Source organism: Vombatus ursinus, unplaced genomic scaffold (genome assembly GCF_900497805.2).
Source record: "Vombatus ursinus unplaced genomic scaffold, bare-nosed wombat genome assembly UNPS02014801.1, whole genome shotgun sequence".
In the NCBI taxonomy this organism is placed as follows: Eukaryota; Metazoa; Chordata; class Mammalia; order Diprotodontia; family Vombatidae; genus Vombatus; species Vombatus ursinus.
Genome location: NW_020954579.1, coordinates 11,275,335 through 11,302,446, shown reverse-complemented (window position 1 = coordinate 11,302,446; position 27,112 = coordinate 11,275,335). Strand labels below are relative to the sequence as shown.

Genomic DNA, 27,112 nt, shown 5'->3' with positions numbered 1-27,112 from the left:
TCCAAGGCCTGGGACTGATTCATATTTTTCTTGGAGGCTTTGGATGTATGAGCTTTGGCTTTGTTGTCTTTTTCTGGTTGTATATTTTGATCTTCTTTGTCACCAAAGTAAGATAATATAGTCTGGCTCTTTTTGCACTGCTTACTCATGATCCCGGACAATTATGTGAGTTTTAGACTCTGTTAAGGTAAAAGTCTGTTTCCAGTGTGGAGAATGTACTGTCCCAAGCTTTGGGGGTTTGTACAGCTGTTTTCAGAGATAGTTCTAGGGACCTGTAAATTTCAGTTTTTTCAAGGTGGTATGATAAGGGGCGAGGTGTTTTCTCTCCACTGCCACAACAAGCTCCACCATGCCAGTGCTCATCCTCGCCCCAGGACCCCCCCCTCTCAGAACTGTGACCCAGATCCAAGCACGGGCAGAGCAAGAGATTCCTGCCTTAGCACTGGCAGAGAGATCCCTGCAATCCCCCTCTGATCAGCCACTCAATTCCCCCTCAGTCTGTGGGCCAGAAGCTCAGGAAGCAGCCACCACCCCACAGGCCGCTGCTTGGAACTTGCGGCTGAGACCTTGCTCCTCCTCTCACCGCAGTCACAGACTTTTCCCACTGACCTTCTAAGTTGTCTTTATCATTCATGGGTTGAGAAGTCTGGAAACCACCACAGCTGCCTGGGATTCAGTCCTCTGAGACCTGCCCCAGGTTCGCTGCACCCTGCACGCCCATGCCGCACTGTGCTCCTCTCCCCACCTGGCGTGATATATCTTTCTAGGTATCAACCATCCAGGTGTCTTGGGCTGGAAATTTGTTTCACTCTGTCTTTTTGTGGGTTCTACTGCTTTAGAATTTGTTTAGAGCCATTTTTTACAGGTATTTGGAGGGGTTTGGGGAGAGCTCAAGCAGTCACTCCTTTCACCCCGCCATCTTGGCTCCGCCTTATCCTTTACTCTTGAACACCTTGACCCCATTGACCTATTCATTCCTTACCAAAACTGTAGCACTAGATTACTCCCACAGTCTACCTCTTCTACTCCTATGGTTACCTGCTGTTGAATGGAGCTAGAAAAAGACATTGGACTGTGCTGACTACAAATGTATGTTATCAATCTACACGAATTTATTCTAACTTTAATTGGGTCTGTACAGCTGAAGGCAATCTTTTTTATTTCTACCTAATTGGTTCTCTATCTTATTCCCCACAGAAGCTATCCCAAACCTCCTCTTCTCTCCTCAAGCCCACCACACCTCCCATTTTCTCAGGTGAAGACCTTATTTGACTCTGAAAATTAATGCTATTTGACGTGAACTCCTCCTATCCACTTTATCCCAAAAACCCTTGACATTACACTCTGCTCTATCTTCCTTTCTTGAATTCTCTGATGAAGTGGCCCTTACTTTTACCAAGGTTACATGTGCTCTCAATCCCATCCCTTCCCATTTTTTGCCCAGAAGATTGTCCCTTCAATCATCCACTCTCTAATCTCTAATCTTCAATCTTGCCCTATCAACTGGTTCCTTCCCTTCTGTTATTAAACACATCCAAGTCTCCTTTATCCTTAAAAAAAAAACCAACCTTTATTAGACTCTACCATCTTCAAGCTAGAGGCCTATATTTTTTCTCCCTTTCTTAGCCAAGTTCTTTCAAAATGCTAGTTCCTTCACTTCTTTTCCTCTCACCCCTCAACCCTTGGCAATCTGGATTCTGACCTCAACCCTCCACTGAAACTGCTGTCTCCAAAGTGACTGGTCTCTTAATTACCAAATCTGATGGTCATTTCTCAGTCCTCATCTTTCTCAACCTATTTGCTGTATTTGACACTGTTGACTACCCTCTCCTCCTGCATAGTCCTTCTTCTCTGTGTTTTTCTGATACTATTCTCTCTCTTGAATATCCTCTTTCATATTTGACCCCTGCTTCTAATGGTCTTATTTTCCCAATTACATGTAAAGACAATTTTCAATATTCATTTTTTGAAAGATTTTGAATTCCAAGTTTCTTCCTTCCCTCCCTTCCTCTCTCCCCAAGACAGCAAGCAATCTGATATGTTATACATGTGCAATAATGTAAAATATTTCCACATTAGTCACGTTGTGAAAGAAGAAACTAAAGGAAAAAACCACCAAAAAATGAAAATAGCATGCTTCGATGTGCATTGAGACTCCATCAGTTTTTTCTCTGGATAGCATTTTCTATCACGAGACTTTTGGAATTGTCTTGAGACCCCTTCTTCTAAGATCCTTTGCTAGTTCAGAATTCATATCACACCCTCTAACTATGGATGTTCCAACATTCTTCTGTCCCGGACCTTTTCTCTTCTCTCTACACTTTCTTGTGACAATCTCATCAACTCCTGAGTTTAATGATCATCTCTATGCAGATAACATCAGACCTAGATCTAATCCCTGATCTCTCCCCTGAGCTTCCAACCTACATCACCAAAAGCCTATTAAACATTTCAAACTCAGTATCTTAGAAACTTCTCAAACTCAACATGTTCAAAACAGAAGTCATCATATTTCTTCCAAAATGGAGCCCTTTAGGGCAGGTAGGTAGCGCAACGGATAGAGTACTGGCCCTGAAGTCAGGAGGACCTGAGTTCAAATCTGGCCTCAGACATATAACACTCACTAGCTGTATAACCCTGAGCAAGTCACTTAACCCCAATTGCCTAGCCAAAATAATAATAATAATAATAAAATGGAGCCCTTTGCTAAATCTCCTGCTTATGTCAAAGGTACCACCATTCTTGTGGTGCCTCCCAGGTTCATAACCTCTGAATTATCTTTGACTCATCACTCTTCCTTATCCCATATATACAATCACTTGCCCAATCTTGCCATTTTTACCTTCACAACATTTCCTACGTCCCACCCTTTCTCTCTACTCACATGGCCACCACCTTAGTTCAGGCTCTTATCTTATTATTGAAAAAGCTTCCTAACTGGTCTCTGTCTCAAGTTTCTTCCCATACCAATTCATCTTCCATACAGTTGCTGAAGTGATTTTCCTTAAGTGCAGATCTGATCATATCAATCCACTACCCAATAAATTTCAGTGGTTTCCTATTGTCCCTAGAATAAAACATGAACTCTTGCTTAGCTTTTAAAGCCCTGTAGAAACTATCTTTCTAACTCCATTATATTACACTTCCTTTCCCACACTTGGCAATCTAGCCAAATTGGCTTTCTCTCTGTTCCTCAAAATGATAATTCCACCTCCTATTTCAATGTCTTTTCATTGACTGTGCCTCATGCCTGGAATGTGTTCTCTTCTCATGTCTGCTTCATAGAGCTCCTGTCTTCCTTTAAATGAGGCTCAAGAACCCTTCTACATGAAGTCTTTTCTAATCCCCTCAATTCCCCTCTTTTACTTGCCATCTTGAATGTAAATACCTTGGCATGATGGATAAAGAGATGCCTAAGAACTTTGAAGTTTTGTGTTCAAGTCCTGCCCCTGACACATCCTAGCTGTGTGACTCTAGGTAAGTCACTTAACCTTCCAGTACCCAAGGTACTCTAGCACTCCAGATATATATGGTACTCCAGATACTATAAGTTATAGAGAACCTAGTGACCTCCATTAGTTCCCTATAGAAATCCCAGGTCCTGCCCCTGTATTTATTCTCTCTATAGTTATTCTAAAGACCCTCATATGTATAAGTTGCTTGAGGGTAGGGGTTATCTCATTCTTTGTTTTTATATCCTCAGTGCCTATCATAGAGCCTAGCACATAGAAGGTGTTTAAGAAATGTTTATTGATTAATTGATTTATCAATTTTTATATGATTTATATCAGCCAAATGGCCATATATTCTTTCCTTGACTCTCCAGAACTACATATGTTGTTACACCCTATCCTCACTCCCCAAACACACATTCCAACATTTGATCATCTGACAGTCAAGAAGTTTGGCTTAATCTCAAGATGGCTGCACCTCAGGCTACTGCAACTTTTTTCTTTCACAAATGAGGATGTGAGTTAAGGCTTTTGGGAAGAAGAGCTCTTGACTGGTCCAAAAGAAAATCCTGGGAGCACACTAGTACCATTGGAGGAGGAAACTCAGTTTAAAAATGATCAAGTTAATTCCCAAACCTTTTACAAGCCTTAAATTCTTAGTGCTGAACTTTTGACTCCACCCCCAACCTCATCCAGTTGTCTTACAGACTTGTGGCACTGCTCACAGGGGTACCTGGGTAAAAGAGTGAGTAGATCAGCATGAATTCATGGCTATTTCTGGAAAAATACCCCTTCTACTAATGGGAAGGAATGAATGTCATTTCCATATATTGTTGGGTTTCTTTTGTTTTGTTTGGCAATTGGGGTTAAGTGACTTGCCCAGGGTCACACAGCTAGTAAGTGTCAAGTATTTGGTCTGAGGCTGGATTTGAACTCAGATCCTCCTGACTTTAGGGCAGCTGCCCTATCCACTGTGCCACCTAGCTGCCCCTATTTGTTGGTTTTTTAAAAGGTAGCACATGGACCAATTTTTATGGATTGGCATGTATACATCTGATTCTATGTACTATCAGGAAAATGTTTCTGATAATAAAGTTTTTGGAATTTGAGAACAGAAAGAAGGCCCTTTCCAATTCTGCTTGAACCTCTGATGTGGAAATTAAAAAAAAAAAAACCTGACATGCATGACAGAAACAAGTTCATTACTTTATACTCACACCTTTAAAAGTATATACATTTACAACCATACATATAAAAATATGTTTTCTTCTATAGGAAATTTTTCTTCATTTGGCAAAGGGATTCCTAGCTATATTTGAATGTTCATTTGCAGATTGATGGAAAAGTGAAAGAATAAGGAAAAAGAAACTTCTTCCTTAATCATAGGATCATAAGAGGGGACAGCTAGGTGGTGCCATGGATAGGACACCAGCCCTGGAGTCAGGAGGACCTGAGTTCAAATCTGGCCTCAGACACATAACTAGCTGTGTGATTCTGGGCAAGTCACTTAACCTCAATTGCTTCACTTAAAAAAAAAAATCATATGATCATAAATTTGGAACTGGGAAATATTTTTGATATCATCCAATACAATGGTTTTTAGCCTCTTTTATGTCATGGACCCTTTGGTAATCTGGTGAAACCTATGGACCTCTTCTCAGAATAATGTTTTTAAATTAATAAAATGAAATACAAAAGGATTAAAATGGAAATTAATCATATTGAAATAGTCATCAAAATATTTTTTAAAAACCAGTTCCTGGACTTCAGATTCAGAGTTTGGAGTCAGTCAAAGGGCCACACTTGAGGACCTAGAAGGCCACATATGGCTTCGAGGCCACAGGTTCCCCACCCCTGCCCTAGATCCTTTCCATAAGGACTCCAGAATGCAGGAAGGGAAGGTAACTGCTTCTGGATAAGACCTTCATACTCCATAGAACAGGAAGTCTGATGCTGGCAAGATTGTGCCTTGCGTCACTGGACTTGGACCCTCTCTGCTTCCCTCAGTTCCTGTTCCCTCCAGCTTGATGGGAGGACAGTGTCACGTGGAAAGGGATGGCTCCTGTCCCCTCCAGCTGGAATAGCGAGGTCACCCCTTTGCTAGTCAATGTTAAGGTATTCAGCCAGCATGGCCTAGATGGCAACCTCTTGTCCCTCTGAGAGCATGCCGGACAAAATGCTCTTCACTGACACGTTTTGTCCCTTACTGAGACTTCCTCACTTTTTTCTTCCCTCCTACCTCTTCTTCCCCAGATTCTCGATTCAACTCTGTCACTAACTTACTATATGAAGTTAGGCAGGTCTTGACTTGTATGAAGTCAAGACTGACTTCAGTCAGAGAGTCCCCATATATTTAGTAAGTGTTTACTACGTGCCAGGCAAAAACACAGTCTTTGTCTTCAAGGAACTCACGTTCTAATGGGGGGAAACAATATGCAAAGAACCACATACATACCAGATACATGCAGTGGAAATGGGAAGTAATTTCCGAAGGAAGGCACCAGTAATTAGGGGGGAGGGGAAGCAGGAAGGGTCTCTTGAAAAGATGGGATCTTATCTGACTTGAAGGTAAGCCAAGAACCAGAAAGAGGGAACATTCCAGGCACGGGGGACACCGGTGAAAAGGCAGGGATGAGAGATTAATGTGTTTGAGGGACAGCAAGAAAGCTAGTGTTTCCTTCCTTCTTTCAGGAAATTGAAGGGGTTGAGTTAGCTGGTCTCAAAGGTCCTTTCCTGCTCTGAAGCTATATTTATTCAGCGACAGCCATATTTTTATCATCAACCACAGTCCTTGTAACTGTCACAAACCAAAGTCCACTTTCCAGGGGAGTTTTGCAGCTGGTCCCATTCAGTCTTCTTTACTGGTCCTTCAATTCTTTCAATTCACCTATCTCTTCCCTGGGCTCCACACATAACTCTATTAGCCTATAATCCCTCCTAAGCCTTCCAGGCCCTCCACTCATTCCTAACCATGACTCAAAATCTTCGTCCTCCATCTCCAGTCCCCAAATGAATCCCACAATGTGCCCTAAAATCGAGTCCCCTCAATCTCCAATGCTAAGTTAGAGAAGAAGGCAAGGGAGACAGGGCCAAAGGAGGATTTGGTTTCCCAAGATACAAGAATGAAATTCATCTATAATATTTTTTAGGGATGGGGGTCAGGGGGAGCTGTCCAAACCTGTAATTTCATCAGAACTCTTGGTGCCTAAGTTCCCTCCAAGGATGCAGATTAGCAGCTACCTGTAACTTACAGAGAGAGACCTGGAGCTAAGTCATACAATATGTGTCAATGGAAACAGAACTTGGGCCCAGGTCTTTCTGTCTCCAAGGGGAGCTTTTGAACCACTATACCATTCTTTCCCTCATTAGTTAATATAGTCATCCTAACTTTAGGGTAGGGAAGGGAAAAATGATCCTTTTGGCTTTAAGCAAATTATTAACTTTCTAGACCTGGTCTTCTTAAACTGGGATCCATGGACTCCAAGGCATCTGTGGAAAGATTTCAGAGGGCACACGAACATAGAAACAGATAGAGTAGATATAGATATAGACATAGACATACATGTAGATATGTATGCATGTATACTATCTATCTATATTTGCTGTTGTTAAGTCAATTTTCAGTTGTGTCTAACTCTCTAGGACCCCATCTGGAGTTTTCTTGGCAGAGATACTGGAGTGGTTTGCCATTTCCTTCTCCAGCTCATTTTACAAATGAAGATCTGAGGAAAACAGGGTTAAGTGACTTGCCCGGGGTCACACAACTCAGGAAAATTAGTCTTCCTGACTCCAGGCCCAGCACTCTAAACAAGGCTCCACCTAGATGCCTTGTGTATGCATGTATGTGTATATATGTGTGTACTTATACATGTGAATATGTATACACACAAATACACACACACACATATATATACAAACATATATAAATTTGGTTTCCTTTCTGATCCTATATATTTTATTTTATGCTTTTAAAATAAACATTTTAAAATATATTTATTTCTTATAATTGGTTTCCTTTGTAATCCTACACAATTTATTTTATACATTTACAATAAACATTATTTTGAAAGGGGGGTTGAAAACTGTCAACAGACTGCCAAAGGGGTCAGTGACACTCACAGCTCCAGAGGGCCTGCTTTAGATCCCTGGACACTCTCCAGGATGTCTCCAAAGCTGCTTCACAGGATTGTTGTGAGGAACAAATGAAATAACATTCATAAGTTGCTTTGTAAACTTTAAAGCACTAATGTTAGCTGTAATCTAAGAGTGCAAATTAGCTATTGTTGAAGACGGTTGACTTCCCAATCCTTAGAGGGCTGCAGCTCTAGTCCCACCCCACCCCCACACACCCAAAAAGCAGCTGCACACAGGCCTGAGTTCTTCCTGGAGGACCTGGAGCTGGGGTTACAAGAAAGGTGGCCAATGTGGCTATTTTTTCTTTTTTTTTCCAACTTGACTGTTCTTTTTCCCCTCCTCTCTTTAACACAAGTCATCTCTAAGCTGGTCCTCTTGACCAGCACACATGGGGCCATTATTCAACTTCTCAGTGTATATTAATATATCTCCCAGAAGAAAAGAAGAATTTCAGTGTCCAGTATCTCAGGGACAGCTTTGTTTTGATCTTTGCATCCCCAGTACCTAGTAGGCATCTTATAAGGGCTTGCTGAATTGAATCCTTGCTTCCCTACTCCCTAGTCTTGCCCCAAAGCAATATTTCTTCAATGTCCTTAGTGTGGGAGCTCCTTCCACCAAATTCAAATAGAAACTCCTTTTAAAAATTTGGTAGGTTGTGTTAAAGTGTCAACTGTGATGGAAAAATCCAACTTCTGTTGCCAACCTGGTGAGAAGGCTCTCAACACTTAGCTGATCTGAACCCTGAACCCTGATCTCATTGGATGACAAATGTTTTGGCTGACACCAGGCCCAGATTAAAACCTTTTCCAGCTTGGGAGGACTTGCTAGAACTTGTCCTGGGCTGGCAAGGCCCTTGAGAACCCAGGTTCCACTCTATGCCATGATGAGGCATGAGAGGAGGACTTTGATGGTGGTTATAGAACCAAACCATGGGAAAATGAAGACTCACCACCCACAAGGGATTCACAAAAAATCACCATATTCCTATCAGTCAACAGCATTAATCAAGCCTCTCCTGCCTGGACGAAGCACTTAAACAGAACCAAAACATGATTTGGATGACGGTTGAAACCGATGGCTTCTAAGCTTCCTACCAATGTTTATTCTATAAACAGAAGATGGCATCCCCACCTTTAGGAAGAAGCTGTGATTCCAGCCACAGTAAGTGAAGAGATGGCGTTTCAGCAAAGGAGAGGGTTTGAATTGAGGACAACATTGTAATCACTGGTGTCTAACCTCCCCCCTCCCCAAAATCTGCTTAGTTAGGTCACTGCTCTCTAACACCTTGCTCTCTAACATCTTCAGCAGGACAATGACAAAGAAATCTTCAAAATAGGTGCTGGGAATCAGAAGTTGGGAGGGTGGGAGGAGAGAGACAGAGACAGAGACAGAGACAGAGAGACAGAGAGACAGAGAGACAAGAGGGAGAGACCTGCCCTCCAAAATCAAGAATGGTAACCACATTAGAAGATGATGGTTGTTTGTAGGCTTTTAACAAGAGGGTGTCCCCATTAGCCAGGGACAAGCCCCTTCATACCACATCCTTCCAGGCAAACCCTTAATCCATAGACTTCCGAAGTGTTCAGAGGAAGATGGAAAGGATAAAAGGTCTGAGCCCTCATGAGTCCTTGGCTCATTAGAGGTTTGTGCATGGAGAGAAGCAGAATGAGGCAGGGGGCCAATTTGCTTAATTTCAGGAGGGTCTAAAGCCAACTAGCTCTGTCCTTTCAGGCTTTCACTCAACACATCCCTACGTGGTACCTACCATGTGTGGAAGATATGTAGAGTACTGGGCCTTCAGGGGATGCAAAGATGAATCAGAGGAGGTTCCTGGCCTAGGTTAAACCTGGGTTTACTATCAGATCAAATATTTCATTTCTTACTAAAACCCACATAGGGAATATCTCACTTCTTTTTTCCTCTTCCTCTGTGCCCTTCTAGGAGGACCTGGGAAACTCGGGGGGAAACAAGGAGATTGGAAGAATTTCTATGTATTGAAAGATATATGGAGATTCTAGTGGAGTAACTGCTATCAAGTGGAGTTTGTTTGGTTTCCCTAAAAGTGTGGTAGTCTTTCTATTTTAAAATTCAAAACCAACTTTTAGGGGAAATTTTATTAAAAGAATTATGACTTTTAGAATTTCTCATATTCATTCCTTTCTCTTGACCCTTGTCTAGGCCAGCCTCATCTCTTGTTTGGACTACTGCAATAGTCTCCTTATCTGTGTCTCCTGATCTCTTCTCTTAATAAGAGCAATTATAGCATTTACATAGCACTTTAAGTTTTGCAAAATCTTTACAAATAAGATTTAATCCTCAAAAGAAGGTAGGTGCTATCATTACCCTCGTTTTACAGATGAGGAAACTGAGATAGGTATTAAGTGCTTTGTCCAGGGTCATGCAACTAGTAAGTATCTGGATTCATATTTGAACTCAGGTCTTCCTCACTCCGGGTCCAGGGTCCTACTCTTTGCATGACCTGGCTGCCTCTTCCATCCATGTCCATAGGGTTGCCAAAATCATCTTCCCAAGAGGCTGATCTGACCATGACACTCCACTACTTAAAGACTTCCGGGGCTCCCCGTTGATATAAGTATCAACTCTTCAATGTGGCATTTAAAAGCCTTCCACAGTCTGGCTCTGGTCTATATTCTCAAATTTATTTCACACTATTCCACTCAATTTCAGCCAAACTAAACTTCTCATTTTCCTCCAGACTCAACACTCTGCCTTTTGCTTCCCTGAGGTTTCATAAGTTATCTATCAGCCATGCCTGGAATGCACTCCTTCATTCCCACTTCTTTTCATCCTTATCTTCCTTCTCAGTTCAGTTATCCCTTCTTTAGTGAAGTTTTCCTTGATTTTCCCCCAGTTAGTGCTCTCTCAGTTTACTTTGTATTATACTTATACATTTCCTAGCATAATACCTAGCACATTTTGTTGTTAATAAAACACATTTTGTTGTTCAGTCATTTCAGTGGTGTCCAACTCTTCATGACCCCATTTGGGGTTTTCTCAGCAAGGACACTGGAGTGGTTTGCCATTTCCTTCTCCAGTTCATTTTACAGACGAGGAACTGAGGCAAACAGGGTTAAGTGCCTTGCCCAGGCTCACACAGCTAGTAAGTGTTATGTGTCTGAGACCAGATTTGAACTCAGGTCCTCCTAAATCCAGGGCCGGTGCTCTATCCACTGCGCCATCTAGCTGCCCCTTCACCTAAAAGTTTAATCAATACTTGTTAATTGATTATGGATGGTTTTTTTTATCCCTTCCTTTAGACTATAAACTCCCTGAGGGCAGGGACTTTTGTTTTTGTCTTTATATGTCCAGCATGTTGCATAATTGTTGGATGATTATTTGCTGAAGTTACCCTATGGGTATCTGAAAAGCAAGATTGAAGAGTCACAGCTCTGAAATGAACAAATAAGGGATAAAATGTGTTCTTTTTTCATCCTAATGGATGAAAAATCCTACCTCTTCCTCTTCCTGCCACATACAAGTGAGGAGAGGAAGGTAGGGTATCCCCATCATGACCACAGACAATGACACCTCAGCTGGACAACGCTTGGTCACTCAGTTGCTCAAGCCAAGCATGCCAACCAGGCCAGGGTAAGGAAGGCTATTTATGTAAACAAAAAAAAAAATTTAAGTAGACATTGAACTCATATGACTCACAAGGAGCAAGGAGAGGAAATATGGGATTAACCCTCCTGAACCAGACACAAGACCCAGCTAGCTCTGGCAGCAGCAAATACCTGATGCCTTTTAAAAAGAATTTACCACCCCCACCCTCTGCTTTTAGCCACCCAAGTGCCCTCTGCCAACTGACAGAGGCCTAACTAGAAGTCTGCGCTCCGTGGGAGTTCTGAGACCTGCCCTTGTCCAAACTATGAAAAAAAAAAAAAATGGGACTCCCTCCCCCTCAAGTCTCACAGTAAAAAGTTACCAAATGTCCTTATCAGTCAGCAACATTGATTAAGTAGGAAACTCCTCAGCTTGGCCCTCAACGGCCTCCAGAATTGGACTGAACCCTACCTAGTCAACCTAATTTCCCTTCACAAGTCCTGGCCTCTAGAATTACAATGGTGCTGGTGTTCCTGGTCTCCAGAATATAGAAGGATTCATGTTGGCTTCCAGGCTTTTGCCCATGCTGTTTCCTCCACTTGAAATACCTTCCAATTTCCCCCTCCCTCACTCTCAATCCTATTAGGGTTCAGCTAAAGTCCCACCCCCTCCATGAAACTACCTGGACTACTGTGGCCCTTCCTGATCTTACCCAGTGAGAACATGGTGCTCAAACTCATAGTACTGTATTCTTTGCTGCAAGACATCAACATATTGAACATTTGGGTTGGCAACACTATGGAAGAGCTGAGACACTCACACGTGTGCAGTTTCTCTTCCATGAGGAGCAGCCTTTTTTTTTTTTTTTTAGTTGTTTGCAAGTTCAAGGTCTGAAATATTTTGAGCCTCATATGTACATGTAATAGTCAAGTTCTGTTTATGTTTTTAAATGCTAAGCTTACAATACTACAAGTGCTGTATAAGTAGAATTTGTACTAAATAAAATTATTTACAAATCTCATTTTCTCTGCAATAACAACATCCAGCATTTTGAACATTTAGCACTACTGAAACTAGTGTCACTCATAGCTTGACAGCTACCAGTGAGGTAGGATCTGGAACCTCCCTCAATCCCTTCCATATCAAGGCTCACTCTGTTTGTAATTCAAAGTGTATAATACAGAATCCACATGGTGCAAGGGAAAGAGCTCACTAGATTTAGAGATGAGATGGGGAAGATTAGGAGGTAAGAGGAGGGAGGAGGACGCATGGAGGGGCTGAGATGGGGGGGTGGGGGCTGAGTTGGGGGGGTGGGAGTATGGGGTTGGAGTCAGGTGGAGATTAGCTCTATTGAGACCCATACCACCTTCAGATCTCAAGGAACCTCCCAACCTTTAAGCCTCTATCACTAAATTTGGTTAAGTCACAATTACTTAAACTTTCTAAGCCTTGGTTCTGGCATCTGTAAAATGAGAGATAGGATTAGATGACTTGGACTGAGGGGGGTGGGGCGGTTAAGAGTTGGGAGGGACGGTCACTTTTAGCTCTGACTCCACACTGCTATGACTCATTAAGGGGCAGCTAGGTGGTACAGTGGACAGAGTGCCCAGCCTGGAGTCAGAAAGACTCATCTTCCTGAGTTCAAACCTGACTTCAAGCACTTCTAGCTGTTGGACCCTGGGCAAATCATTTAACCCTGTTTGCCTCTGTTTCCTCATCTGTAAAATAAGCTGGAGAAGGAAATGGCAAACCATTCCAGTATTTTTGCCAAGAAAACCCCAAAAGTGGTCATAAATAGTCGGACGTGACTGAAACAACTCAACTTCAACAACAACAAAGTGATCCATTATGCTAAAGTTCATACTCTACGTTTTCTGACTGTTGCCCTATTGAGATCTGCCTGATAAAGGCAGTGCATTGTAGTGGAAACTGAGGAGTCAGAGTTCTGGTTTCACATTCAACCTCAATTCTTGGTAATTGAGTAACCACGGGCATCTCTTTCACCATTGGAAGATCAAAGGAGATAATGCCAATAAATTCGTTTGGGAACCTTTAAGTGCTATTGGAGAATCAGCTATTATGTTGTACAGAGTCTTTGGTTCATCAGTAAAGTCAAGAAGAAAGAAAATTAGATTTGGAGTCAAAAGACCTGAGTTAGAATCTTTGTTCTATTACTTACACCGTTCTTAACATCCTTTGAATTGCTGTGTTACTTGGAGCCTCTCATCTGTCAACAAGTATTTATTAAACACCTACTCTATGCCAGGTACTATGCTAAGCACTGGAGATACCAAGAAAGGCAAAAACTCTGTCCCTGCCCTCAGGGAACTTATATTCTAATGAAAGAGAAAACAAGATTGATGAAGCCAGGTGACTTGGATTTAAATCCCTAACTCTGGGGTTTACTTTCTTGGGCAAGTCACTGGGTGGAAGAAGGGGTAAGCATTTATTAAGCACTTACTACATGCCAGGCACTATGTTACTAACTTCATTCAATCCTCACAACAACCCTGGGAGGTAGGAGCTATTATTATCCCCATTTTATAGTTGAGGAAACTGAGGCTGAAGGAGATTAAGTGAGTTGCTTAGGATCACACAGCTAATAAGTGTCTAAGGCTAGATTTGAACTCAAAACTTTTTGACTCCAAGCGCAGTGCTCTATCTACTATGCCACCTCCTACCGGGGGACTAGACCAGATGGCTAGACATCCACTGCAGCTCTAGATCTGTGATGCTGTGACCTATATTCAAATGCCAGTTTGGCTACTTACTACTTGTATGACCTTGGGCAAGTCACCTCATCTCTCAGGACTGTTGTCGTCTAGTCATTTTTCAGTCATGTTCGACTCTTTGTGACACCATTTGAGGTTTTCTTGGCAAAGATACTGGAGTAATTTGCCATTTCACTCTCCAGATCATTTTACAGATGAGGAAACTAAGGCAACCAGGGTGAAGTGACCTGCCCAGAGTCACACAGCTAGTAAATACCTGAGGCCATATTTGAACTCAAGAAGATGAGTCTCTCTGACATCAGGCCCAGCGCTCTCTGCACTGTGCCACCTAGATGCCCAGGATGCTGGGCTAGATGATTTCTAATATTTCTAGAGTATTGTTGTTGCCATTTAGAGATGAAATTGAAACTCAGTCGAATTAACTTGACCACGGTCACACAGCTGGTAAGGAGTCCTTGTGTCTAGCTGTCTCAATGCTCTTTCCATCTACTGTACCACCTTTATCCCCAGAAGTTAGCCTATGTCTTACTGGATTGAATGGAAGCATTCCTTCTGCATAAATCACTCTATTAGAAGAAAATACAGTAGAAAAGATACTATCCATCCCTGACCAGGAGGAATTCTGATCCCCGTGTCACCACACTGACATGGATTGAGATGGGGGGGCTATTGTGAAGGATGAAGAAGAGCCTGGGGTGGCAAGGGCCCCACGGGCAGCTCTGGCATTACCTTGCTCCCTGTATCTTGAAACAATGTATATCTAAAAAGGAGAGGGAGGAGGGAATGGACAGAGCATGGGAGATGTTAGGAATGTTAAACTTTGCAAAAGTTAGTTAAAGTGCTCCATAACCATCAGCCAACATTGCTGGAGAAGGAGGAAAAGGATCCCTTTTTTTGACTTACTCAGAAGATCCAGCAAATGCTTGCAATGGGAAAAAGCACAAGTCAGCATTTTGCCCGTGGGCCCCTCCCAGGGCCTGGCGCTTTAAACTCTGCTGCTTCAGGGCCTCTAGGATTGGCCATCTTTCCCCCCCCCCCCCCCCCCCCCCCCCCCCCCCCCCCCGGGAGGGCCAAGGCACAAAGCTGCCAAAAAAAAAAAAAAAGATACCACACACCCAAAGTGTGTAGCAAAAGGAGCCTCCCCTGCTCCATTCTGCCCTTATTTGAGGGATAAAGGGCTGCCCCCCAAACCAGATCCTAAACTCTGTTTGCATTGGCTGACGACACTGCAGCGCAACAGGACTAGAGATAAAGTTGGAACTTCTTTGGGTGAACGTGAGCAATTTTGTTCCTCACTCTCTCCACCTCCCCCACCCCTCACCACCACACTTTCCTCCCCACCTCCACCAAACAACCCCTCCAGTATGGCACAGTCTGTGGTAAATTCATGTCCTAGCTGCCTGGGACACACAGAAGGCAAGGACAGCTCCCAGCTGCCAAGTGGTGATGTTTGCTTGTCAAGTCCACTCCCTAGTTAAACTCAAATTCTGGGCCACCCCCTCATTCCGAGAAGTAATATCTAAGCCTCCCGCCATTCTGACTGGTGAAAGACTTTTGTTTTTCTCCCGCTGACAACTTGGGAGTTACCAGTGGGCATAGCATTGCATTATCCCCTTCGAATACCAAATGCTAACTTTTGGAATTTTCTTAGGGTAGGGCTCCTAAGCCTTACCCTATACTTTGTAGTCTCCAGCAAGATCAGTGCTGTCCTGAGTGAGTTCAAGATATTTCCAGACTGGGAGGACAAATACCTTTTGCCACTCCCCCCCCCATCTGACTTTGATTCTTGGTGGTCCAAAACAACCCTGATGGGCTATCCACTCCAGAAATGGGAATGCCACATTCTACACTCTGCCCTTCAAAGATAAATGAGGAAAAGGAAGCAACAAACACACCAAAGATGTGAGGAAAGAGAAGAAATCCTTCCTCCTGCGGCAAAGCTTGGGCCAGAAAGTTCCACTGGGGACATTTCTGGCTTTCTTTGATCTTTTACAACTGGAAGAATTTTCGAAGAGAGACCACTGGAACTTAAAGGGAAGCTGGCTTTGGTGGTGGTCTTTAAGACCGATTAGACAGGAGGCTGGGAGAATTTTCTCAAGGAGTTCTCCAAACTTTTCCTAGTCTGGTACAGACCCCTTCCTTCCCCTCCCCCTACTTCCACCAGTCGACCCACCACATCTGGTTTCACTCAAATCCCCACTGCATCCTCACTCTCTTCTCTCTCTCTCTCCCTCTCTCTCTCTCTCTCTCTCTCTCTCTCTCTCTCTCCCTCTCTCTCTCTCTCTCTCTCTCCTCCAATCTCCTTCCCTTCTTCCCTTTCTGTCCTTCCCTCCCTCTTTTATCCCCTCTTTCTTACCTCCTCCTCCTCCCTCTTCAGAAATGGAGAGACAATTTTGTTTCAACACCTCCCTCCTCACCCACTAACGCACGCACCTCTGCTAAAGAATGAGAAGGCATAAGAAAAAGGAATCCCTTCTTCCTCCCTGTAGCGTCCCTTCTCCTCCTCCAACTCCTCTCCCCGCTCCCCGAGGAGCAGTCCCCCCGATGCTGGCAGCGCCTTACCGGTGGGGGCCACGGTGGGGACAGCAGGGGTGGCGACTGTGGCTGCCCCCGCGGGGCTGATCCAGGAGCCCGAGGGGCTGAACACCACACTCCCAAGAAACAGGGCACAGCGCAGCAGGTGACGCCAGGGAGCAGGAGCCAGCCAGGGGAGCCACATTCCGGGGGCTGACTCCGCCGGGGTTCCGGGCACTGGGACAAGAAAGGGATGGATGGATGAACTGAGGGCTAGGAGCTGGAGAAGCGTGAATTGAGGGCCCCGGAGCTGGGTTGGAGATGCTTTGCGTCCTTCCCCGGGCCAGGACGGAGTGATGCCTCCCAGGGAAGGGAAGGAGAAGGGAGGGGAGGGGATTGAAAGGGAAGGGAGGAGAATTGAGGGGAGAGGAGGGATAGGGAGGCTGGGAGGGGTTGGAGGAGGAGGGGAGGAACCAAGGAGGAGGGTTTGAGGGGCAGCGAAGAAACGAAGGGGAAGTGTGGGAGGGGGGAGCAAAGAAAAGATAGAGATCGAGAAAGTGGGAGAGAGAAGAACAGGAGAATGTAACCGATGGAAAGAGAGAGAGTGAGGGGAAAGGAGCGAGATGGAGGGAGTGGGCCAGGGAAAGAAGAGGGGGCGAGGGAGAAGTATGAATGATGGTGAAAAGCATAAAGTGAGACGAGGGCAGTGGGAGTGTTTGCGTGTTAGGAACTGGAGAGCAGGGAAGGGGTGTGTAGAGGGGTGACAATGAGCTCTCTGCCTCTCTCTTCTTTCTCCCGCCTCCCCCCCCCCCCCTCCCTCTCTCCCCCCCCCCCTCTCCCTAGCCCCCCCCCCCTTCCCTCCTTCCTTCGCAGTCCGGGCCTGGAGCCCCAGACACTGCGTCACGGACGGCTGGGCTGGCGCTGGCGGGGAAAACGGCTGCAAAACTTTCTGCACACTTCACCGGGTGATGGTGACGGGGCAGTGAGGCCCACACGGCAGGGGAACTGGGACTGACGCGACCAGGGCTAGCGCGGTCTAAAGGGACTTCCCGGGACTTCCCAGGAACCGCTGGTGCTGTGGCCAGAACCACCTCTGCTCACTCCTCCATTCCCACGTGGACAGTCAGCCTTCTTCCTACCTCCTCGTGAACCTTCTCCCCAGATGTCTTTCTCCAAGGGGGATTTCATTCACTCTTCCACCCCGCCCACCGCCCCATCTCTTGGAATGCGGAAGAGGGGAGGGAGTATTGAGGGGTCTCTCCCAGTGATCTGACCAAGGTGTTGGGCTGGTTGTTGAGTCGTTTTTCAGTTATGTCCCACTCATTGTGTCGCCTTTGGGGGTTTTCTTGGCAAAGATACTGGAGTGGTTTGCCATTCCTTCTCTAGCTAGTTTTACAGATAAGGAAACTGAGGCAAACAGGGTTAAGTGACTTGTCCTGGGTCACACAGCCAGTATTTGAAGCTACATTTGAACGCCGGTAGATGAGTCTTCCTGATTCCAGGCCTGCCACTGTATTGCATAGCTGCCTCTGCCCTGTTGGCATGAAGGCAAATAGGTGACCCCAAACTGGGCTTTTTTTCCTCCTTTTCAATTGGCCATTTGTGTCTTTATTTGATATTTGTGTAACCCTTATTATTCAAACAGGGTCCAAGATGGCACAAATGTATTCCCATATCCTTCAGGGGTGTTGATTTCTATTGACTCCTTCTCCTAACCAGAAACCTGGAAAACTCTCCAGTGGACACCCTTAGGCTGATACCAAGCCTCCTTGCAAGCACCTGGCTCCAGAGAATGCTAAAAAGCCTGTGGTCCATGGCCTCCCCTATAGGTGTTCCCTGCAGAGTGCTTGCTGTACTCTTAGAACCTCCTTCCACATTCATGCCAGGTCCTTCCCAGGTCAGATGAATATACTGTGGTCACAAATATGGGTAATATTTACAGTAGCACTTGGAAAGTTTTATTAGAAGAGAAGCAAGGAACTAATAGGTCCAACTCATGCAAAAACCAGACAGTGGACCCAGTGGCATACAGCACCTCTTCCAACTCACAGGGCATGACCCCCAGACAATGGCTAGCCCCAATTTAAGGTAATTTAGTTGTCCATATCCCCCCCCAAAACCATAGCTCACAAGATCCTACCAATGTGTTTATTTTTAATGATCAGCAAGAAGACACAATTAAGATAAAAAAGCTTCTAATGAAATGACAGAGTAAGAAAAGAAGCAACAAAACATTCCCCTCATAAAATTGGAGGAAGACATGCTACAATACACACATCAAGAGGAAAAGTGGATACATGTGGAGGAACTCAAATGTAAGGAACATGTAGCCATGGCACACATTTAGAGGGGTAGGGCAGCTAGGTGGTTCGTTCAGTGGACAGAATGATGGCCCTGGAGTCAGGAGGACCTGACTTCAAATCCAGCCACAGACACTTCCTAGCTGTGTGACCCTTTGCAAGTCAAGTCACCTTGTTTGCCTCGGTTTCCTCATCTGTAAAATGAGCTGGAGAAGGAAATGACAAACCACTCCAGTATCTCTGCCAAGAAAACCCCAAATGAGTCACAAAGAGTCAGATATAATAGAGGGGCAACTCCTATCCGTGATTCTTCACTAATGGGTCTCTGCTGTCTCCTGGTGATGTCACAGCACAGATCTTGTTGGACCTTTTTCCTGCTGGTTTCATAGTCTCTGATGGTTACTGCGGTCTCTACCAGATGCTACTCCACGGGAGACTGTTGTGTTGGAAGCTGTTCTACCACCTCTAGCTTCTGACTCAGCCAAAACCTTTGGCTAGCTTTTCCTCAAGGGAAGAATGGGTAATGGCTGGCTCTTTTATCTTAAAGTCCATGGGCTTTTTCTTGTTACTGCTCTTTTAGGAAAAAGCCAGATTATGTTGTGCTCTTTGTTACAGGGGATGGTTCACTGGATAGGAAAAAGAAGAAGGATAGGAATATGATGGGGGGGAGGGGGCAGGGAGAAAGATAAGTTATTTTTAAAATCAAGAGTCAGAAGCCCCTGCCTGGGGCCAGCAAAATCCTTTTCCTCAGGTTCTTCTATCTTGTTCCTCAGTGTTTGGGCTATGAACTCTTTCATCTCCTAATTATTGAGTGATAGATTAAAAGCTTAATGAAAGATTAGATACCATATAGCTCAACTCTCTCCTTTTATAGGTAAGGAAAGTGAGACCCTGAGAGGTCATGTGACTTGCTTAAGGTCACACAGGCAGTGACAGAGATGGTGCGGTGGATAGAGCACTGGGCTTGGAGTTAGGAAGACTCATCTTCATGAGTTCAAAACTGGCCTCAGACACTTACTAGCTGTGTGACCCTGGGCAAGTCACTTAACCCTCTTTGCCTCAGTTTCCTCATCTGCAAAATGAGCTGGAGAAGAAAATGGTAAACCATTCCAGTATCTTTGCCAAGAAAACCCCAAATGGGGTTACAAAGAGTCGGATGGGGGCAGCTAGGTGGCACAGTGGATAGAGCACCAACCCTGAAGTCAGAAGTACCTGAGTTCAAATCCAGCCTCAGACCAAACACTTGACACTTACTAGCTGTGTGACCCTGGGCAAGTCACTTAACCCCAACTGCCTAAAAAACAAACAAACAAACAAAACAAAGAGTTGGATACAACAGAAAAAAAATCAACAACAACAACAGTCTCTGAGTTTAGAGTCAGGGTTCTTTCCACAAAGAAGAGAATCTCTGGTGTAACCCCAGGCACGTTACTTAATGCCAATTGCCTCACCAAAAAAAAAAAAGAAGAAGAAGAAGCAAGCAAGAGAATCTCCAGCAGGAGGTTGTTGTTCAATACAACAAAGAGCAGGGTCTTCCCAATTAGCTTATGTTCTAGGGCTTAGTTTTTTCTTTGAAGTCAACTTCCTAGTCACCGAAACCACCTCACTATAGTTCATGGTGAGCAACCTTCTATATGCCTCCCAATTTTAATCTCTGAAAGTTAGAATGTAAACCAAATAATAGTTACTTCCCTACAATTACCAAATAACTCTGGAGTTTGGGATCCTGGTGAGGTCCCTGACCTCATGAAACTTACATTTTATTGTGGGAATGCAGCATATAAATAGATAAGTAAATACAAAGAAATTTGAGGAGAGATAGTATACTAATGATTTCATAAATCACAGAAAGGCTTCACAGAGGAATGGAGTTCGAGAAAGATAAGGATTCTGAGAGTCAAAAGTGAGCTGGGAATGCATTTTAGGTATGAACAAAGATGAGAAATGGAAGTTCACATTTGGAAAGCAACTAATGGTCCAGTTTGACTGGAATGTAGAGTACTTGAAAGAGAGTGATATGAAATAAAGCTAGAAATGCAGTTAGGAGGCAGATTGTGGCTTCAATCAATCTGTGTTTATATTTTATCCTTGTGGTAATAGAGAGCCACTTCAGATTTTTGAGTAAAAGTGTGATGTTCTTTAGGAATGTGATTTTGTGCGGATGTGTGATTAGGATGAGTGGATGAGGGATTAGAGAGGAGAGAAACCGGGAGCAAGAAGACCAATTAGGAGGATATTGCAGTAATCTAGGTAAGAGATGAACCGGAGCTTGAACTGGAATGCTGTCCATGTGAATAGAGAAGGGATGGGAGCAAGAGATGCCATACTGGGAGAAGTGATAAAAATTAGTCATGAGTCTAATATAGAGGAAGAGGGAAGAGGAATGTATTACTCCAAGGGTATGAAATTAGATGACTGAGAAGATGGTAGTGCCTTCCACAGCAAAAAGAAAATTGAGTTTAGGGAGAAAAATCCCAAGTTCTTTTTTGGACATGCTGTGTGTAATAATGATAGACCATCCAGGTGGAGATGGCCAGCATGCAGCTGGTGATGCAGAACTAAAATTCAGGCAAGTTAAGGACTAGATATATGGATTTGGGAATCATCTATATAGAGATGATCATTGAACCTTATGTACATTGATAAAGTCACTAAGGGAGAGAGAAAAGAGAAACAAGTCCAGGACAGAGCCTTGGGACATTCTAATAAAGGGGAAGGCAATAACAAAGGAAAGTGAAAAGAAGTCACACAAGTAGAAGGAGAATCAGGAGTGAATTGGGCCAGGGAAGCCAGTAAAGAAGATTGTTGGGGGTGGGAGGAGATGGGGAGGTGGTCAACAATGTCAAAAGCTGTAAAGGATCAAGGAAAATAAAGACTGAGAAGTAGTCATTGGATTTAGCAGTTAAAGGATAATTTCTGAGTTAACTAAAGGCAGCGAGGTGGCACAGTAGATAAAGCACTGAATTAGAGTCAGGAAGACCTGAGTTCAAATCCAGCTTCATACACTTACAAGTTGTAAGATCTTTGGCAAGTTGCTTAACCTCCTTCAGCCTCAGTTCCCTCATCTGTAAAATGGGGGTAATAATTGAATCTCCCAGGGTTGTGATGAGGATAAAGTGAGATTATATCTGTAAAATACATTGTAAATTTTAAAGCCACACAAATGCTAGCTATTATTAACTTATGAGAGCACAGTTTCAGCAGAAGTGAAGGGACTGGAAGCTATTTTGTGGAAGTGGAATAGTGGATAGGTGGCAAGGAAATGGAGGCAAAAAGGGTACATGATTCTTTTGGGGTTTGGCTATAAAAGGAAAGTGTAATTTAGTACAAGATCTTGAGGGGATAGCAGGGCCAAATAAATGTTATTTGAGTATAGAACCCCATTGAGAATTCATATAGAGTTGGACATTTAAAGGTCTTCACAACCTTGTTCCTTTCTTACCATTCTAGTCTTCATATATTTTTCTACCTTCCATACACTCTATGTGCCATTCAAATTGTCCTAGTTACTGCATATAATACTTGATCTCCCATCCCCAATCCTCACTTCAGGCATGCTCAGATACCTCCTTACTGCTTCCAGTCCACTATGTGGGCTCATTTAATTGGTTGCTGAGATAGACTCTGGACATACTGAGAAGGTAATCCCTGCCCTTCAGTCTATCCTTTGTACTGGCCCTGAGGTGTAAAGTTGACTCTCTAGCTCCAGAGGGCTGGTAGGAAGTGTAGAGGATTTGGAGGAGGGAGGAGTTGGAGGCTGAAAAGAGAAAAGATATGGTTTGCATTATCATCTCTGTGCAGATACACACACGTATGTGTGTGATACCTATACATACACAAAAATACATACATACATGTATGTTTGTTTGTATATATGTGGCTTGTTTTTCCCCTGACCTCTGCTCTCATATTCCCCAACTACCTAATGGACAATTCCAAATGGTTGCACCATAGGCATCTCAAACTCAACATATCCAAAACAGAACTACTCATCTTTCTCCCCAAACTTACTCCTCTTCTAAACTTCCTATTGCTGTTAAGGGCACCACCAACCTCTCATTCACTCCACTTGGCAACCTCACTGTTAGTCTCACCTCCTCCCTTTTACTCATCCTACGTATCTAACCAGTTGCCAAATCTTGGTCATTTTCACCTTGATAACATGCTTCATATATGTGTCTTTCTTTCTATTTTAATCCTAGTTTAGGGCTTCATTACTTTTCACCTAGACTATTGCCAGAGCCTTCTAATTGGTCTTCCTACCTCATTTCTCCCCACTCCAATCTCTCCTCCACACAACTGCCAAACTGATTTTCTTAAAGCATAGGTCTGACACTGTCTTGTCCCCTTTCCATCCCCTAATCCCCTCCCCTTGCACCTTTCTCATATACTCATTAGACTCCAATGGCATTCCAGGACCTCCAGGATCAAATATAAAGTATTTTATTGGACATTTAAAGCTCTTCACAACCTTGTTCCTTTCTTACCATTCTAGTCTTCATATATTTTTCTACCTTCCATACACTCTATGCGCCATTCAAATGGTCCTAGTTACTGCATATAATACTTGCTCTCCTATCTATATGCCTTTACATTTGCTCTCCCCCATGCCTTGAATACCCTTCCTCCTCATCTCTACCTCTTAGAATCCCTGGATTTTTTCAAGACTCATTTTAAACACTACTTTGTACACGAAGCCTTTCTCAAGACTTTTTTTTTTTTTTTTTTGCTTTTTGGTGAGGTGATCAGGGTTAAGTGACTTGTCCAGCGTCACACAGCTAGTAAGTGTTAAGTGTCTGAGGCTGGATTTGAACTCAGGTCCTCCTGACTCCAAGGCCAGAGCTCTATTCACTGCGCCACCTAGCTGCCCCTCAAGACTCATTTTAAACACTATTTTGTACACCGAATGTTTCCTGATCCCACCAGCTTGAAGGAGTCTTCCCCTCTATGGTTACCTTCCATATTCTTTGTATCATGTGTGTATCCATTCATTTATATGTATTTATATAGTAACTATTTACTTACATATTTCTGCCTTTATTTGTATTCCCGGCACTTCTTAGCTCAATGTCTAAGATACTTGCTATTCAGTTATTGCCGGCGTGTCTGACTCTTTGTGACCACATTTGGGGTTTTCTTGGCAAAGGTACTGGAGTGGTTTGCCATTTCCTTCTCCAGCTCATTTTACAGATGAGGAAACTGGGGCAAGCAGGGTTAATTGACTTGCCCAGAGTCACATAGCTCATGTCTGAGATTAGATTTGAACTCACAAATATGAGTCTTCCTGACTCCAAACCCAGCACTCAATCTAGCTGTCTCAGTCTAATATGTACTTAATAAAGGCTTGTTATTTGATACGTTGCTGAGGGGAACATGTTAGAGAGCTGTGATCACGGCTCAGAGAGGACATATGGCCCTCTTCCACTAAGGGATCCCATTTCTGGATTCATATGGCCACTTCATGGTCTGGGGGAGCCTGACTTAGAGATGAGTCTTTATTGTCTCCAGCTCTTTATGCCCTATCCTAGAAATCCAAGGGAAATTAGATATAGCTTAGGAATGACATGTCTAATGTCTCCCTGACAAGGATTATTAGAGTATTCAATGTTAGTCCAACCTCCATTTTTAGGAAGCACCAGGGACAGACATGTTTATTTCTTCTTTTCTATCTGGGATCTGCTCCTGATTCTTTGAAATTCTTTCTCCCCCATGCTCCCTTACAGGTCCCATCCTCCACTGTTTACAGTCTCCTTTTATGTGTTGTATTCCCCTATTAGGATGTAAGCCCTTTATGGGCAGGAACTATCTTTCCTTTCACTTTTATTTGTATTTCCAGTGCTTAGCACAATGTCTTGCCCATAGTATGAATTTAATAAATGCTTGTTGACCTGACAACTTGACCGGCCCAGAATGAAGAGGACCATGGTTGAAGAATGCTACCAACCTCTTGAAAGAGGTGACAGATTCAAGATAATCAGTGACACATTTTTGGATGTGGCCATTAATAGGAGGAAAGAAGATAAATGATGTGGGTGGGTGGGGGAGAGGTGATACAGGCTTGACCTCCAGTCTTATATCCCCAGGTACTTTTGGGACATTTCAAACTGATGTCCCATAAACATCTCAAATTCAATGTAGTCAAAGTGGAGCTCATTTTCTTTTACCTAAAAGTCACCCCACCCCTGAACTTCTCTTTTTCCTTTGAGGGCTCTACCACTCTCCCAAATTCCATAACCTTGGTGTTATCTTCATTTCTCACTCTCCCTCACTCCACACATCCTTTCAGGTGTCAAATCTTACCATTTCTTCCTCCACAGAATCTCTCACATCTGGCCTCTTCTCAAGTAAATGGAAGAAAACATAAAACACAATGAAGAAACACTATAAATCTAGGAAAAGAGAGTTATTCTCTTTACTCTTTCTACTCTTCTCCAGGAAGTACAGAGACTCCAAGAATGGCTTGTCCACAAGAACTCTAAGAGTGTTGAAAAGAATTGAAGCAAAAGATAAAAAGTGAATTATAAATTGAATTAGATCCTTTCAGGAAAAAAAAAGTTGGAAGGAAAATAAACATCTTAGAAAAGGTACTTACTAAAATAGTGTACTACCTGAAAAACAGACTAGAGCAAACAGAACTTAATTTTATAGACAAAAAATATTTGAACCAAGTCAAAAAAAATTAAAGAAAATATATGGTATCTACTATCTTTTTTCCATGCTTATTTATTTTATTTTTAATTTATGAAATAAAATAAGCATTTCTATACCATAGTATAATTAAAAATTATTGCATATGAAACTGTAAATCTATTATGTACAACTTGCTATTCTTTTTAAATATATAATAAAGTTAGCATGTAAATGTCTTTTTTTCTTTTTTTCCCCTTCCCTCCCCTCCAGAGATGACTACCACCAGACACAAATATATATGTGTATTATATAAAATTATTTGATATAAATTTCCATTTATCAGTTCTTTCTTTGTATGCAGATAATGCCTTTCTTCATATGTCCTTTATAGTTAATTGGGAGATTTATAATAGTGAAAATGACTTATTTGCTCAATGTCATTCTTAAAACAATATTGCTCTTACTGTATACAATGTTCTCTTGGTTCTCCTCATTTTGCTCTTCATTATTTCATGCAAGTCTTTCTATATTTTTCTAAGACCAGTGAGTGCATCATTTCTTATAACACAGTAGTTTTCCCTCACAATCATATACTGCAACTTGTATCTATTATCAAAGACAACTGATCAACTCCAAAAGGAAGATGTAAAGGCTTACAATCATGAATAACTTATCCTGGAAAAACTGTATAGTGTTCTATAGTAGGGCTTTTTAAACTTTTTACACTCATGACTCCTTCAGTGCTTTTTAAACTTGTGGGTTGCAACCCCATATGGGATTATGACCCATAGTTTAAGAAGTGCTATTCTATAGGGCAATAAAAATGGGCCTTTAACAGCACGGTGAACTTTTAAAAGACCAAAGCTTCATAGAATCTTTTTAATACAAACACAGGAGACAAGGGAAACCTAGAAGGGTTGGATTTGAGCAACTGAAAGGTCTAAATGATGATGATGGTAACATGCAGGGATTGGGAAAAGTAGTGGGTTTAAGAAGGAAGGCAGAAACAGGAAAGGAATAGTCATAAGCAAAACAAACTTCAATTTCAGAGGATGTAGCATACAGAGGAATCAAGGGGAGAGAAATAAAGTACAAGAAACAGGCAAAGAAACAAAGAGGAGAGGAGAGGGATCAAACCACCTTAATTATATATCTCTCAGTTGATCACATTCTTTTTCTTTTACCATTTTCTTCTTCTGAGTACAGGTGGTGAGAAGGGAATAAAGGAATTAGGTATAAGAAGACATGATGGAAGGAAAGATACAATTAACAATCATAACTGTGCATGTGAAGGGGGTGAACTCACCTATAAAATGGAAGAAAGTAGCAGAACAGATTAGAAAACACAATCTAAGAATATGCATTATAATTTTTAAAAATTGAAACATAAAGATTCACAATTACTTAAAATGAGGAGTTGGAGCAGAATTTATTATGTTTCAGGTGAATTAAGAAAAAAAAACAAGTACAGTAATCATAACCTAATTCAAAGCAACAATAAAAATATATGTGGTTAAAAGAGATAAACAAATAAGTTATAGTATGCTGAAAGTTACCATAGATAATGAATGATATCAGTAGCTTCTAAATATTTAAATAAAATTTTAGTGAATTTATAGGGAGAAGTAATCAACAGAACTATAATATTTAGATAACTCAATGTGTTCCTTTCTGACATAGACTATTCATTTTTTTTAAAAGGGAGAGTTAAACAATAAAGAAGTTAAAGATGGGGGCCAGCTAGGTGGCGCAGTGGGTAGAGCACCAGCCCTGAAGTTAGGAGGAC

At 42.7% G+C, this 27,112-nt stretch overlaps 1 protein-coding gene across 1 annotated transcript in view; it reads right to left on the bottom strand.

Moving 5' to 3' along the window:
- The window catches only part of MRC2 (mannose receptor C type 2), a 98,816-nt gene extending 81,211 nt beyond the window's left edge, over positions 1–17,605 (bottom strand). Inside the window, exons 1-2 of the mRNA XM_027872971.1 lie at positions 17,536–17,605; positions 16,445–16,633 (exon numbers count right to left, since the gene is read on the bottom strand). Coding sequence (XP_027728772.1) covers positions 16,445–16,633; positions 17,536–17,584 — 238 coding nt within the window. The 5' untranslated portion in view covers positions 17,585–17,605. The remainder of the gene's footprint in view (positions 1–16,444; positions 16,634–17,535) is intronic.
- Between the last annotated feature and the right edge of the window lie 9,507 nt (positions 17,606–27,112).